This window comes from Salvia splendens, chromosome 8 (genome assembly GCF_004379255.2).
Source record: "Salvia splendens isolate huo1 chromosome 8, SspV2, whole genome shotgun sequence".
In the NCBI taxonomy this organism is placed as follows: domain Eukaryota; kingdom Viridiplantae; phylum Streptophyta; class Magnoliopsida; order Lamiales; family Lamiaceae; genus Salvia; species Salvia splendens.
In genome coordinates this window covers 18,012,660-18,030,180 of record NC_056039.1, presented here as the reverse complement: position 1 = coordinate 18,030,180, position 17,521 = coordinate 18,012,660, and the positions used below count along the sequence as shown (strand labels likewise).

At 34.2% G+C, this 17,521-nt stretch overlaps 1 protein-coding gene across 1 annotated transcript; it reads left to right on the top strand.

Moving 5' to 3' along the window:
- Positions 1 to 10,713: 10,713 nt before the first annotated feature.
- Positions 10,714 to 11,452, top strand: LOC121744515. Its single transcript, XM_042138078.1, has 3 exons — positions 10,714 to 10,800; positions 10,873 to 10,976; positions 11,061 to 11,452. The coding sequence occupies exons 1-3, from the start codon at positions 10,750 to 10,752 to the stop codon at positions 11,410 to 11,412; spliced, it is 507 nt and encodes a 168-aa protein (XP_041994012.1). The 5' UTR covers positions 10,714 to 10,749; the 3' UTR covers positions 11,413 to 11,452.
- Positions 11,453 to 17,521: the final 6,069 nt, after the last annotated feature.

The window sequence follows — 17,521 nt, the reverse complement described above, 5'->3', positions numbered from 1 at the left end:
GATGCGATAAAGATATAAGCTAAGTAATTATACATGATATAAGATATGTGATACAAAATGTGATCAGATTAGAATGTGAACTCCGTAAGAACTATGTGTGCGCTCGAAGACGAGCTAAGCGAATATGGAAATTTAAATGAGGATTTAGAAATGAAATGGAAAATGAAAATGGGTGCTCTAAGTAAGCTATAATATATATGAAATGATATGTCTAAAAATGTGAGTTTAAATGAAATAAATATATGAGCTTGAAATTGAGCGATATGAGGAAGAAGGGTACTATGCTTGAAAGTATGGAATCCAATGAATCATATGTGTGTTGTAAGAATGTGAAATGTATTGATGACCAATATATGATGAAATTTGAAAATGAAATGTGGTATATGGTGCGACGGGAGTATTCGATCAGCCCATGCGGGTGTACTTCGCTTAACCCATATACCTGTGTGTTATCACTAAGCACTTGAGACAAATGAGTGCAAATATTTGAGGTGATCGGTATGTATTTCTATATATGATTATGTGCGAACTAGCACATGTGATAAAATGTGTTATAATATGTGGACATATGAAACGTATATGATAACCGTGATATGTGACATGTGATTTGATGTGTCTTGATATATGTGTGACTTGGGAATGGAAATGTGATGATATATGGTCTGATATGCCTGGATATATGGTCCGTGTATTCAGATCTTGTTATATGAGTTTTTATTGAGTTCTGATACTAGTACTAAGAGTTCAAGATTTAATGTTGTGATGATGAATATTGAGATGTGAATGTGTGGAACTATATAATGTTTTGGATGAAGTGATATATGTGACTGCGTGCTCTAAATGGACTATACGGTGCTAGAAAGTGAGCTATATGCATATAATGTGATATGATGGAAAATTTGTGCGTTGCATGAGATAGATGAATGTGTTTGAAACTAAGTCATATGAGGTGAAATCTGATATGATTGAAAGAAAGAGATTCATATGAATTATATATTTGAAAATGAAAGTAGAATGCAAAAAAAGGCTTATGCTCGATATATGATGGGATTTGAAAACAAATATGGTTGTTGATGAATACTGACTTGATATTTGAACTTTGTTGTGATTTGTTGGTTTGATAAAAAAATAAGTTCCATGTGATTATAAGAGATTGAATGATGTTATACGAAAATACGAAGGTTGTGCGAAATTAAAAGCTAATATGAGATTAGATGATATGATACGATAAATGTTTATAGCTATTTAAATCAAGTGAAATTTCGAGGACGAAATTCTTTTAGGGGGAGAAGAGTTGTAAAATCCCGAATTATAGGGCTTGACGAAACGTTTGGATATGTGATGAGGAATAGTAGTTAAGTTAAACTATAAGGTAGAAATTTAATACGAAATGTCGATTATGCGATTTTCGGCAATTTCTTTTACCCACGTAAAATCGTAAATCGAAGCTAAGGGCTAATAATTTTATAAATTATAAAATTATGGCCTAGCATAATTGTAAATAATGTGAGGAATTATTTTGGGCCATTAGAAGGTAATAAAAAAAAATTCTATCGCATATTTTTTCAGTTTTTAGCGAAAACAATCGGCGAAACTTTTGAAGATATAGACGGGAATAATTTTACCTTAAACTAGAATCTAAATGCTAAATGAGGGTATAAAGAAATCCTAAATGTAATATCATATGGTAGGAAAATAAAATATTGGAAGATTAAAAGAATAATTAAAAATATTTTACATAATAAACTAAATCTAGAAGATTCTAATCAATTATATATTAATCTAGACTTCATCTTCCACTCATTTTCTTCAAAAAAAACCGTGCATATCAGCCCCCATAGGAGAAGTAGACCTCAAGCTTTCATCTCCCTCTATTTTGCAAATCGTTCGGTGAAATCGAATTCTAGACGCGTACTCCCAGATGACTTGAGGTAAACCTTCTTTTCTATACCACTTTTGTTGCTATTTGAGTGATGATTTGGAGGGTGTGTGGGCTGTGATTTTCATGCTTCATATGTGTGAGTGGAGATGTGGTCTTTGTTTAATTCTTTCGATAGATACGAGTTTGTAGACGTCGATAACGTTGGGTTACACCCTTGGATTTAAATGTATCGAACCCTAACCCAAATTTCCATCATGATCGAAACCCTAGGATATAATTGAGGTGTTTGGCCTGTTGTGGATTTGAATTTGGTTGGGAAAAGTGTTTAATGTCGAGAATAAACGTCGTTTGATTCGATAATCGGAATGAAATCTAATTATGGTAGAAATTATGAAATAATCGAACAAAGTTGGCTATAACTAAATATTTTTGATATTATATAGAGTAAATGGTTGTTGATTTATGGTTAATGGGATGATTAAACATAAATGGAAATAGAATTTGATACAAAAGTATGAGTCAGATTTACTCCTCTGTTTTTCAGCCCCATATTCCGAATTGTTTTGAATATTGAGGAGTGTGAAAAGTTTGGTTTATCAATTTTTATAATAACTCTGATGAGTCTTGAGAGTCCCTGAATTTTATGGAGAATTTAGGAGTTCGTTTACTATGTGTATAAATTGTTATAACAATACAGGTACGAACTATCAAAATTCTGGTACTTTGTCATATTTTGGTATGTGTTATCCGAAATATTTAGGGCATGTAAGGTCGATGAAAACTTGATTTCATAATTTCTAAATTAACTATAAGGTGTTTAGTTGTTCTCTGAATTTTATGATTAATTAAAGAGTACAAATACCATTTACAAAAATTGTTTAGAAAAGACTGCCAGAAATTGTCTGATTTTGGTAGTCTGTGGGAAAACAAGAATATCTCTTAAACTATTGGGAATCCTTGAGTGAATCATGTTGGATTATAAATTGACTTATTTGGGTAAATATGAGTTATTAATAGTTACGCTATTTATATTACGCATAAAGACGAAGGAACCTATAGTGCGTTTTGGAGACAAAGGAGTGAACCTAGAAGGTAGAGAAGTAACAAGGTGAAATATGCTTATGTTCATAAGCCTAAGAGGTAGGATATTCTTACTATGAATTTTACTTCTCTGGTTTGAACTGTGTGAACTAAATGTATAATAATATGTTATTCTATGTGATAATTATATATATGTCATTAGAAGACACCAATGGAATTATTATGATATTTATAAACATGATATGAAAGTTCTACAAAGAAATTGTATAAATATAATTATATGATGATGATAGAAATAATATGGTGTGAAATGTGATAATATGCGTTGAAGTGTGTATGAATCACACTTTTAATTTTACATATATTATGTGGTTGATTGCTATATGTTGATTGTGGTGAATATTTGGGTTATATGGTGTGAACTAAATATGGTTATGCGTTATTTGATATTGATGGTGGAATACGATATGGATATGTGATTGATGCAACAGATATGTTTTATATGTTATATTCGAATTATTTGGTAGGATAAGATATGGATATGTGATTGATGAAATTGATATGTTTTGCATATGATATTGGAATTATATGAATCATTCGACTAAAGAGGATCTGTGACGGTCTTGCCCTGGATCTGAAATCACAGTGGACATATTGGGACCTTCGGGTCAAATCACAGTGGGACCTTCGGGTCAAATCACAGTGGGACCTTCGGGTCAAATCATATTGGGACCTTCGGGTCAAATCACAGTGGGACCTTCGGGTCAAATCATATTGGGACCTACGGGTCAATCATATTGGGACCTTCGGGTCAATCATATTGGAAATCCCGGGCAGATACCAGGCCTGATCCGTCACAGAATAATAAAAAGGAATAGAGAGGCATATGTATATGGATATGGAATTGTTTATGATATAGGTTGTATATTATTTCTGATTATATGTATTTCGGTATATGAGTACCTTGGCGATCGTTATATGTGTTTGAAATGGGTTAACATTTGCGATTTGTCTGCGTTGGTGTGTGGATAAGAATGTGACATAAAGTTATAAATGACTGAATTACTTTGGATATGGAAATAGGACGCATGACAGATTATGGGAAGTAATATGCTTATAAGATAAGAATAAGTGTGAATAAATAATAATTAGCTAATTGAATAAATTAAGGAATTATATGGAAACATGTATTTTGTAAGTAAGTATATGAAGAATTATGGTGCAATTTGATAGTATTGTTATGAGATATTATCTGGAAAACACGGTGAACGTATAGATGTTGTAATAAAGTGATATATGGTAATACAAGAAAAGAATCATGATATATGATGTCTTAAGAAATGACAACATGTGGAAGGTGATACGGAAATTAATATGTGTTGACGGGTAAAAGATTAATATAGTAAATTATGAAAGTGGGAAGTGCTAAGAATGAATGGTTATAAGTAAAAGATAAATAATGTAAAGTTTCAATACAGTTTAGATTAGAAAATTGATTTTTATAGTTTGGATATATCTACTGAGCTGTGGAAAGCTCACTCCTATCATCTTATACCCCCCTGCACGTTAGAGTTGATAATATGTCAGTGTGGTTGGGCAGCTTTGCAATTTTTGGCGGGTCACTGGTGATCAACATGGTTAAAAGTCGTGGCATGTTGTATAATAGTTCAATCTTTGATCTTTCGCTGGATAAATGTTAAGTTTTTAATTGTAATAGTTTTTAATTGCTCTTTTTAAGCTAAAAAGAAAATAGGAAAATTTCAGTACGTGTTGTCGATACTGAAACGTGACACCACGTATTCGGTGGGTTTACCTACCGGGTAAGGGGTGTTACAAATTAATACTCAAAGGAAACAATCAAGAGTTTGACATTATCCAACAGAATCACAAGAAAATAATAACCGGACAAATTTAAGTTCGGCCCAACAACTAATAAGTAAAAGAAATATCGCAACGGAAAACGACCAAGAGAAGGAGTGACGTCATGTGTGAAGACACAACGACACCCATAATTCAAAGATAAACATTTAATTCTTCAAGTTACTTGCTCAACACCACCAACCTCTCGCCGCCGCTCAACCTGCACGTAAGGAAAACACATGCAGGGCAGAGTACTATAAAGATACTCAGTGGACTTATGCCGAAAACATTTTCATAACAATTATTATTTATCTATAATGCCATACGTAAGTAACCATTGGGGTTTAGCTTTAGAAAGGCCCGAGGCACTCAATATCATTTCCCATTGTAAAAAATTTGACTGATCAGTCATTTACCCATAGACGTTAGCCATATCCGCACATACATGACAAGGAATGCGGCCGCAAACCAGGTCACTAGACCGGCCAACCCGTACGCTGACACACGGTCTACCATTGGTGTACACTAATCCAAGTAGAGTTTGCGGTTCTACGAGGACCCGAATTCGATTTAAATAATAGTGGCAAAAGCCACATCAGATTGGCACGTTAAAACCAAACAAGGCATGATAAACACAATTTCATTCTCATCGGTAAAATACTTAGGACATCGTCCTTATTTAAAAGAAAGTCCACCTCGACTGCTTAGATTTCAAGTATTTCCTTTCCCTTGCTGTCATGCTGAGAGCGTGAGTTATCACCTTTACATTATGTGTATCACAATCAGTCTCAAATACCGACTCAAAATCATGCATGTCCCCAACGTTTCCCTTTTTTCCCATCTTTGAATAATACATCACGTCATCACATATATAAATCATGTGTATCACTTATAACAACATAGTAGTTTTTGTAAAGATAGAAATCTGGCAGCACTGCGCAACCATTTTATAAAAAATTATTAAAAATTCACCCGACTTCCGTTGCGGCTAAAATATTACCACAATGCAGTAGACTCATCAAATAACTTTCACTTAAAAATTCATGTCAAAATAACCTTTTTAGGTCGGTCAAATCGAAAACGTAACCTACTGGTCGAGAAAATATTTTCCGGCAGAATTGCGCAGTCAACTTCAAAAATTCACCAAAAATTCATCTTTTGTCCAAATGAGTTGAAATTCACACACAACACAGAAGACATCATGAAGTTTACTCAGAAAAACGAATCAAATAAAAAGGAGTTCATTTGGTTGGACAAAAACGTGTCGGAATCTACTATCCGAATCCACAGTTTTCAATGCTTAAAAATTTCGAATTAGGGTTTTATCCCCATTCATTCAAACACAACCTTTTCATGGTTTTAACACACAAAACATGCTTAAAAGATTCCCCACACTCATGTTTTCATATAATCATATATCATTCACCAATGATTCATTAAATCTTCATACAATTTCATTCAAAACGCATACACACATACAAATACAAATTTCCACCGATTAAATCCTTAGATTTGAAATCCCTACACTCACTATATGCATGAGGGAGTCAAAAGAATGTTTAGATGGAGAGGAATGAAAAATAGAGGTTCGATTGTACCTTTCTTGAACGAAACAATCGGTAGAAACGAATATAACTCTTGATTCTTCAACAAACTCTTGGCGAATCGAAAGGATCTTGAGTAGAGTAGAAGAACAAGTGTGGGCGGAGTGGGGAAAGAAAATGGGTGTGTGAGAGAGAGTGTAGGCGTGTGGGATTGGGTGGCTAGGGTTTAGGTTTTAGTTTAGTCTCTATTTATAGAGTTGAAAATAAAATATCCCACAATTAATTTGAAGATTTGGGAGAATAAATTAAATAAAGATTTGAGGGGATGATTGGCGTGAATTTGAGGGTGGACATAAGGAGGAATTTTCGAAAATCTTGGCTATTTAATTAGCCTTTGATTTAATTTGATATTTTCACGGAGCAGAATAAAATAATACGGAGCAGAAAAATTAATAAAAATCCTCCCACATTATAAGGAAGTAGGCGTGTGATTTGGCCCTCCCACAAGGAAAATTTTCCAAATGCTTAATAAAATAAAGTAAGGTAAGATTTGCTAGGATATTCCAATTCATTCATGGAAAGAACTAAATAAGGGATCCAAATAAATAATAAATAATTCCTCCCTCCCACAAAATTTGGAAGATTTCGAAATCTCCCTTAGTACAACAATAGGAGTCGATTTTCTCATGAAGAAATAAGGTAATTAGGCTTTGGATTTAATTGGATAATTATCCCAAGCACATAATTAAATCCAAGGAAATAAAATTCCACTCCAACAATTAACAGTGGTCGAAATTTCTCAACAAAAGGGCAAGGTAATTATTGATGATCCTATTTAAATCTCACTTCCCAAAAAAAAATAATTTACTGCAATATATATTTCATTCCGCATCAATTAATTAAAGTCACGTCATAAATCGACGAATTTGACTCGGTCAAATCAGAATTAGGTCACCAAAACAAATACATAACAATTCGTCATTTAATTGCTGCAATCAAAGATATAACTGAAATCGTCTTAGGGTTCGAAAAGTGGGGCGTTACACTCTCATTCTGTATGTTAGTCGTGTGATTGTGCATTGGGCTGAGGATCCATAGCATTTTAGCAATCATGTTGCTTTGCTATCTTCTACTTATCGCATTGTTTTTCTAATCTCCTTATTAATCTACATTGGTGATTATTCCGTTCCATTGCTGTGTCTAATTGCTTGAGTTGGTTGTGTTGCGTTGATTATGTGATTGGGTTGTTGTGTTGCGATCTTAGCTGGATCAAGCTTGAATCATACACTTTAGCTAAAATCAAGCTTGAATCATACACTTTAGAGGTCAAAATTACATCTTAATACATTAATTTAAGAGAAAGTTTCCTAGGGAACACCGCGAAGACATTTACTTCACTCTTATTAAGTTCAATCTTGAAATTATTCTCATATCCAAGTTATCACAAATATCTATGTTGCAATTTTAAAGATTCAATTCAAATTAATTCCACTCTCTACAATTGCCTCAAAAATCCGAAAAAGTGACTGGTGTTCGTCGATTCATTATAAGTAGTCAACAACTCTCACAAAATCTTAGTCAATTCACACTCGTCGACAGTTATTTGTTAGAATCAGCAATTCTCATCCAATTCATTGTTTGTAATTCAGACTCAGTTCTCTGCTTCAATTCTCACTCAATTTTGTGTTACAACAACTCTTATCATTTTCATTATAAGGTTTAAAATACAATGTCATTTTACCTACTGGACAGTTCATGTCATGTACTCTCTCCGTCCATAAATAAGTGTCGTAAATTGGCTCGGTGCAGATTTTAAGAAATGTAATGGAGTGTGGATCCTATTTTTATACATTAAGGGCATGTTCGGTCTTCCATATTTCCACTTGGAAGAAATAAATGTGGTCATATTTAAATGTTAATAAACCCCATCAAAATGAAAGTCAATTGCATCAATCGGTGTACAACAAATGAGTACCAAAATTTGATATGATGGGTTGGGTTAATTACTATTGTAGGCGTGATTGGCCAATATTGTTCCTGTCATTTCACACAAATTCCACGGACTACCCAATCCTATAAACCGTGCCAACACCAAAATGTCAAACTTCACAGGTCAAATTGGTAATCTGACACAATTATCGATGCACTGTAGCGGAGCAGTTTTCAAATATCAAGTAGGAGGCCATAATTATATACGCTGAAAGTCGTGGCCAACAGTGTTGGCCCTTGGTCATATCGAGGGCCATGCATAAAAAAATATGGAACACCGAACCATCATTATTCACTTGTTTTCACACCAATTCAGCCCATTTAGCAAATACCGAACGAGCCCTAATTAATTTTATAATAAAATATGAGTGAGATGAGTTAGTGAAATGTAAGATCCATTACCAAGAATAGTAAAATTTCATTAAGTCACTTAATTGTGGACGTACGAACTGTTTTTTTTTCAGCACTCCAAGTTAGCTTTAATTTACTCCAAATTTGGATGAATGAGACTATGCGAATTTTTAAAATTTTATGATTTACTATTCAAATTTTAAAAATATAGGATAGGTTGAAATTGATCTATTTTTTAGTATAACTATAGCAGTAATTATCCCCATATTTTGTGGAGCGATAGATATATTACAGGAGTAAAATTTTTAACTGACTTCATAATAAAATAAGGTACCTTCCTTTAATGGATTCATAAATAAATATTTTTCTTTAATGTGTATAAACTCTGGATTTGAACTTTAAGACTTGTGACTTTAAGTACATTTATTTACATACCATTCTTCATTAATTTTTGCATTTCTCTTCATCCCATTTCACATGTGGTGTGAAGCCAAACCCACGTCCTTCCCTAATCATCCCAATAAAATTATTATTATTATTACCACTGATAATAAATTGTTCTTTTTTATATTTTCTTTTATTTTTATATACGTAACATCAACTTTATTTGATGAGATTGTAAAACCTTAACGCTTTTGTCCATTCTGTATACTACTCCCTCCGTTCCATAGTAATGAAGGCATTTATTTTCGGCACGGAGATTAAGAAAATTGTGTTAGGTGAGTTAAATAAAGGGAGAATAAAGTGGAAAATGAAAAAGGTAGGGAGATGAAGAGAGAATAAAGTAAGAGAGAGTAAAGTAGGTGTTGATAAATGTGTTGACTTTTACTAAAAAAAATGACTCTATTACTATGGAATGTACCAAAATGACAAAATGACTATCTTACTATGAAACGAAGGGAGTACAAATTAAAATATTACTCCATCCATCTAATAAAAGTACACAGTCTTTCATTTTTAGTCTATCAGTAAAAGCCGTTCAGTTTTATTTTTTATTTTTCGTAGTAATTTTTTAATATCTTTGAGGAAATGAGCTTCATTCTTCATTAATGATAATCCAATCACATTTTCTTTTTATCTTTTTTATACTTTACCAATTTCATATTTAAATTCGTGTTATCCCCAAAATATCTAATTTTATGAGACAGAAGGAGTAGTTTCTTATTAGAGTAAACATAACATTTGCCGAATTTGTGGCACTACAACTGTTGTAGTCATTATAATTTTAATAATAAAAATAAGTTGATTCATTAGTAAAACAATGTCGCTTCTAGTGCTAACAAATAGTATAGATTAGATCATTATCGAGTCAATCTAATATCAATCCAGTCTGGTAAGGCCGAACCTTGATCCAACCCGAGTCACAACCATTAACTCCGTGTGTGTTCTTGTCAATTTTTACACGATTACAACTTGTTATAACATGATTAAAAATTTATCACAATTTAAATCTAAATAACAAAATTAAAGTAGCCTTTTTTAAATTAATAAAAATAATTAAAATAATAATTTCATTTTTTAACGGATAACTTAAATCTAACCCTAAACCCTAAACCCTTAAATCGTCGGATTCTTGTTAGGTAGACTTGATAATGATCCAAATCTAATAAGACTTGATACAAACTCATTAACTTCGTGCTTGTTGTTGCGAAACAATTTTGAATATTGTACTTCCAAAAAAAATGTTTTAATATCGTTTCATTACTAAAATAACGTCACTTCACTCTCCACTCCAAACAATTTTTGAATATTCTACTTGCAAAAAATATTGTGGATGGTGATATCTAAGAAATTTAAATTGATGTAACAATCGTAACTCTTAATTAGTAATTATATGGTATGTTTCATAAATTTCTGCATCCGTCAGTAATGATAAAATCAGTGAAGCTATACTTTATTACAGATATATACCATATATATTCAAGGTTTTGAATATTATCCCTAACGGTCAAATATTTCGAACATATTGCATAAAATTTAAAACCCCTCCAATTCTTAATCTACATCAAAATTAGTAAAGACAGAGAATTAAGATAAAATCAAGAAAGTTTTTGGCGAGGAACCAACACTTTGAAATTCAACATGAGATGTTTTCGTGCTTGTTTTGGCCACCCAAAAATGGTGCAACATCAGGTAATAAGGCTGTGTTTATGTACCTAGTAATAATATAAGTCTCTAATTTTGTTTTGTTTGGTTTGGTTTTAGTGTTTGTCTCCCAGCATTGAATCTGTCACACTCATACATGAAAACACAGAATCACTGAAAGAGGAGATTGTTATTCCCACCAAACATATATCACGTTTAACTGAGTAAGCTTCCACTTTCATTGAATTTTTTCTACAATCATCAATTATTCTTACACAAACACACCCCTTCTTCGGTTGGTAAATCAGAGATATGAAGTTGGCGGAAAATGAAATGGAGGGAGAGAAAGAGAGTTTGAAGAAAGAATATTTGCCAAAAGAAAGCAGTAGTTCATGTCTTGAACAAGAATCATGCTGCAGCTCTCTCTTCACTCTATCCATAGAATCTAGTAGGCAATTGCTTGCAGCTGAAAAAGAGGTCACAAGCCTACTCAAAAGCACATCATCCAAGCATGAAGATGAGGATTACATGACACATCAATTTTCCTTTGATAAATCAAAGTCATGGAGAGGAAGAAAAGACAACGAGGTGGAAGTCGAAAGCCTCTCGTGCTGGTTACTTGAGAGTGAGAAATCGCCACAGAAGAATACAGCAAGTTGAATGATGCAACAACTAAAAACAAGTGTTGAGGCTTCTTAGATTGTATGTAATTCTTGGACCATGCATGTTGTTTTAGCTGAGAGGAATTGGTTTCGGCTACATTTATGAACATCATTTGTTCGAGTTTTTGATACTGAAACATGCCCAATTTTTCGTGTTGAATTTGCAATTTTGAATCACTGCAATGTGATCGGGGAGCGTTTATGCTGTGGCACGAAGGATATCAACAACGTTACACTAGACGTGTAACGCCCCACTTTTCGAACCCTAAGACGTTTGCATTAATTACTTTGATTGCCGCAATTAAATGACGAATTGTTATGTATTTGCGTTGGTGACCTAATTTTGATTTGACCGAGTCAAATTCGTTGATTGATGACGTGGCCTTAATTAATTGATGCGGAGTGAAATATATTGCCGTAAATTATATTTTATTTCGGGGAGTGAGATTTAAATAGAATCATCAATTTTCATCTTGCCTTTTTATTTAGAATTTTTCGACCACTATGAATTGTTGGAGATGAATTCTATTTTTCCTGGATTTAATTAATTGCTTGGGATAATTATCCAAATTAAATCCAAAGCCAATTATTCTTTATTTCCTCCATGGAAATTTCGACCCCTATGACTTGTCCATGGAGATTTTCGAAATCTCCTAATTTTTGGGAGAGGAGGAATTAATTATTATATAATTGATTCCTTACTTATTTCTTTCCATGAATAAATAATAAATATTCTAGCCAATCTTGCCTACTTTATTCCATTAGAGATTTGGAAAATTTTCCTTGTGTGAGGGGATAAAATCACACGCCTATTTCCATATTGTGGGAGGATTTGTTATTAATTTTTCTGCTCCGTATTATTTTATTCTATTCCGTGAAATACCAAATAAAATCATAGGCTAATTAATTAGCCATGATTTTCGAAAATCTCACCTTACTCCACCCCAAATTCACGTTAATTCCCTCCCCCAAATCTCCCCTAATCTCTTTCAAATATTCATGCAATTAATTCTCCAAATCTTTCTAATTATTTGAAAGCCTATTCTAATCCTATAAATAGGAAGGGAAGACTAAACCCAAAACCTAACCTAGCCCCCAAAACTCACGTCTCTCTCTCCCTCCACCCGCCCATCTCCCCTCTCCAATCCTCTCCACTTGTTCTTCTACTCCACACTTCCATTCTTGCCAAGAGTTGTTGAAGAATCGGAATTTATATTTGTTCTACCGATCGTTTTAATCAAAGAAGGTACAATCAAACCTCTATTCTTCATCCTCTCCATCCCAACTTTTCTTTTGTTTCCCTCATGCATCTAGTGAGTGTAGGGATTTCAAATCTAAGGGTTTAATCGATGGGGAAACTTGTGTTTGTATGTGTGTATGCATTTTGAATGCAATTTCGTGAAGTCTAAATAAATCATTGGTGAATGATGTGTGATTATATGCAACCATGAGTGTGAAGGCTCTTTTAAGCATATGTGTGTGTTAGAAGCATGAAAAGGTTGTGTTTGAATGAACGGGGATAGAATCCTAATTAAAATTTTGAAACATGAAAAACTGTGAGTTCGGACAGTAGGTTCCGACGCATTTTTAACTGACCAAATGAACTCCTTTCTGTCCGATTCTTTTTTCTGAGTAAACTCCATGGTGTCTTCTGTGTTGTGTATGAATTTCAACCTATTTGGACGAAAGATGAATTTTTTAAGTTAACTGCGCAGTTCTGCCCGAAAATATTTTCCCGACCAGTAGGTTACGATTTCAATTCGACGGTTATTTTGACGTGATTTTTAAACTGGAAGTTATTTGATGAGTCTATTGGAGTGTGGTAAAATTTTAGCTCCAACGAAGTCGTGTGAATTTTTAATGATTTTTACAAAATGATGTCGCCGTGCTGTCAGATTTCTATCTTTACAAAAGCAACTATGTTGTTATGTGAAATGATATACATGATTTATATAAATGCTTAAGAACCACTCTATGATGAAGTGATGTGTTATTCAAGGATGTATGCTATGGTGTGTTTCCTTTTGTCATGGGGATAAAGGAAAAACGTGGGGACATGCATAATTATGAGTCAATGTTTGTGACTGATTGGTGATACATGCTATTATCAAAGGTTATAACTCGTGCACGAAGCGTGATAACAAAGGGAAAGAAGTACTTAAGGTCTAAACGGTCGAGGTGGGCTTTCTTTTACCTACGGACCATGTCCTAATTACTTTATCGATGGAAATCACTATGTTTATCATGCCATGATTTGTTTTAACGTGCCTATCTGATGTGGCTTTTGCCACTATTATTTAAATCGAATTCGGATCCTCGTAGAGCCGCAAACCCTACTTGGATTAGTGTACGCCTATTGTAGATCGTGTGCTAGCGTACGGGTTGGCCGGTCTAGTGACCTGGTTTGCGGCCGCATTCCTTGTCATGTATTGGCAGATATGGCTAACGTCTATGGAAAAATGACTGATCAGTGGGAAATGATTTTGAGTGCCTCGGGCCTTTCTAAAGCTAAACTCCGATGGTTACTTACGTATGGCATGATAAATAACAATTTTTTATGAAAATATTTTCGGCATAAGTCCATTGAGTATTTTTATAAGTATTCAGCCCTGCATGTGTTCTCCTTATGTGCAGGTTGAGTGGCGACGAGCGGTTGGCGGTGTTGAGCAAATTAAACAAATTGATAGTATTGTCTTGAAACTCCGATTGTCGTCGTGTCTTCACACATGACTTCACTCTTTCTTTTGGTCATTTCTGCTGCGATATTTCTTTTACTTATTAGGTATTGGGCTTGAACTTGAATTTGTTCGGTTATTGGATTTTTAAAGTCTTGTTGGATAATGTCAAACTCTTAATCTTTTCCTTGAATATTAATTTCCGACCCAACTCATTATTTAAACCCGAGTCTTCATCTTGTTTTATACTTAATTACTCATTTAATATGTTGGTCAAACCTTTTTGATGAAACCCTAGCCTATTTTCCTTGTTATATTTAAGTCTGTTTAAGTCGCGATCGCCACATTTATTATACCCTAATAGGGCGGTCGTGACAGTTTGGTATCAGAGCCTCAGTTCTTTCCGCTCTAGACCCAAGAGTCTTGTTGAGTCAAAGTCTATTCATGTGTAATTTGACAAATTGATAATCATCGAAGGCTCAACACCACGACTCGTCTCCGCCTTACCACGAAGAATGAGGTAACAAGCGTTTCAATAAGTTTGATCTGAACCTGTGAAATATTGGAAAGTGTGATGGGGATATTCCTCTGGTGGAAAATAAAATTATTTCGATGGAAATCGAAGATAATATGATGTCCTTGAAAATGTTGTTTGGAAGTGTGGGATGATGAAAATACATGGATATGAAATTGCTTAATACGACTATGCCAAAAATGATGAATACTGTTGTACACACCCCGATAAGGAAAAATCAGCGAATATGTGATTGGACCTCTATGGGTTTGGACATATGAAATTCTAAATGATTGAAAGTACATGAATTGTGAAACGTGAAGTATGAGTGTGATTACTTGATTGCACTATGAAACAACCCCTGTGGGAAATAAGTAAATACTATGGCTTTTGGAAAAGGTTGTGAAGATATGAACCGGGAGACACTATGAGATTATACAATTGCTTTTGTTTAACAGCGAGGCATGATGGCGTTGAATGTGTTGGATATCGAAGCATGATTATGAACTTGTATTGGTTGATGTTGAAATTTTCTATTACGTCCACAAAACTGCAAATTTTACTTGATGAAAATATATGTTGCTTCCATGAAAGACAAAATTTTATGCCTAGGCGGTTAAAATTTCATGACTATGAAATTGTGAAATGCAAAGCATAATACGCGTGTAGTTGCGAGTTGTGATTGTGATACAGATGAGCATGAACTACATGATTTATGAAATGTTATTCCATGGATGATTGATTGACTGAGTGTTGCTATTCACATATATTAATGTACGATGTTTGTTATGTTATGAAACACCAAATGATTCATACGAATAAATGTGTTGATTGTGCAATATATGTATGACGTTTATGTGGTGAAAATTCATGACCGATGAAGTACGAGGTATCGTATAGAACCACTATTAAAGTGAAATGTGGAACTTTTGAACCTTGTTGCAAACGTAGGAGCCATATGAAGCTTGAGTTAGGTAATGATCAGATATACGTTAAAGTACGAGGCTTCAAGCTATGCTTGAAATTAAAGAGTGCCTAAGAGATAGGCCAGTTTGAACGTGCTAGAACTTAGTTGTAAGTTGACAACTGCAATATCACTTTCCTGAGTGATAAAACCAACGAAAGTATATATTTCGAACTTTGGTGTATCCTCACAATGGCGAGATCATGCCTAAGATCTAATAAAACTATGCAGTCTTGTATACCATGCCAAAGTGGCGATGCGACATAAATACGACGACGTTTACGACACCTTAAGACCACGTGTACAACGACAATGCATTTCGAAAACTACGTAGCATGGCAAGAAGACTTTGAAGATGCGACCATAAAAAAATGTTATTAATTTCGACGATACGATGAATCTCAACTTGGAATCCACGATTTCATAGAACGATGTTACCATGTTCAGGCTCGCAAAAAATGTGCGAGGGAGTGCGACCCTCGTTGCTAGAATGAACGATTTTTTAAATCAACAGTACTTACTTGGATTCTAAGTTCTTTTCGGGACGTTTTGAATAAGCGTAAGTCCTTGTCTATTTAAACACCTTGGTTGACTCCCAATTTGCAATTAATGTCCATTATTTTTTTTCCCTATATCGTGTCATGACTCACTTGTCTCGAAAGTTTGTGTTTGCCTTTGTAACGTTGGATAGCTTGATTGAGTAGTCTCCTTTGATTCATCATTCATAAGGACAATATTTTGACCTTATGAACTTCCATCATTGAACTTCATTCCTAAGGTTGTTTGCAGTGATGACCTTCAGTATGACCACACCTCCAGACATGTTTTCTTCAAAGGATTGAATATTATTCTTGGAACTACTAGCTCACCTCTTTATTTTGTAACCATGTATGAGGCAAGTTCTTTCTTGCAGAAGTGAAATTTTTTTAGCTCGGTTTCACTACATATATTGTTTCATACTCAATGTTTTTTTTTCTTTCTGCAACACCAAGTTAAGGCTATCATGTTCTCTTCTTCCTTAACGGGTTGATCGTGTTAAATTTCTAAAAAGTTCCATTCACTTTGAGTTGTCTTTAACAAACCCGCGAATCCATTGATGTGATTTCATCTTTTTTCCAATAACATGATGTTGTTGAACCATCATTTGTACTACTTCATGACATTTGTCTATGTATCTAAATCCTGCCGCGACTGAATATTTTAGGCCTTGACATGTTTGAACGATATCATTCATTGCCGTCCGGAATTTTTGCAAATTGTGATCTAGCAGTCGGCTATGGAATTTGAGAATTTTTGCAGTTTCATCCTGTTTCCATGACCTATCTCATGTTCTTCCGAACTCTCATCAGAAGTAAATTCTCAAATCTCTATGGGTTTTATTTGATACCTCTAAATCATTTAATTCTTAGAATGGACGGGTTGAGTCCAATGGAACTCAATCATTGCATTGTTGTTCTTGTGTCCTTGATTAATTTTGGAGCCTCCCCGACTAATGACATCCTTAGCAATGTTGCAACAATTTGAAATCTGTTTATATCCAAGTAAGACTGTTGGGTCAAATTTCGAATCCTTGATGCTAGACGGTAGGGAAATGCAGTAGTCGACTCGGATATACACAAGGGATAAGTTTCTATAGTCAGACATGCTAAAAAATGACACACCAACCAGAAGCGTCTACATAACTGACGAGATACATATATGAGTGAATGATCGATCGAACGATAAGCGAGTAAAGAATATGAGAAGATGTATTTAAGGTCACCATCGTGCGAGGAAATTGTAGAGGAAGTACAAGCCCCTTCATAGAGTTTATTGCACATAATAAATATCGTCAACAAGAGAGAACATATGAAAGGTGACGAGAAAGAGCCACGGGACGACGAGACGATCGAGAAAAGAAATGTGTGATAATACCATGAATATTAGAAAATTGTGTGGGAGTTGGAAGACAAAA

Excerpts from the sequence above, each read along its gene's own strand:
- LOC121744515 (XM_042138078.1), top strand. The coding sequence starts at position 10,750 with ATGAGATGTTTTCGTGCTTGTTTTGGCCACCCAAAAATGGTGCAACAT. Across the intron at positions 10,801-10,872 it reads CAAAAATGGTGCAACATCAG|TGTTTGTCTCCCAGCATTGA; the intron begins GTAATAAGGCTG and ends GTTTGGTTTTAG. Across the intron at positions 10,977-11,060 it reads CATATATCACGTTTAACTGA|AGATATGAAGTTGGCGGAAA; the intron begins GTAAGCTTCCAC and ends TTGGTAAATCAG.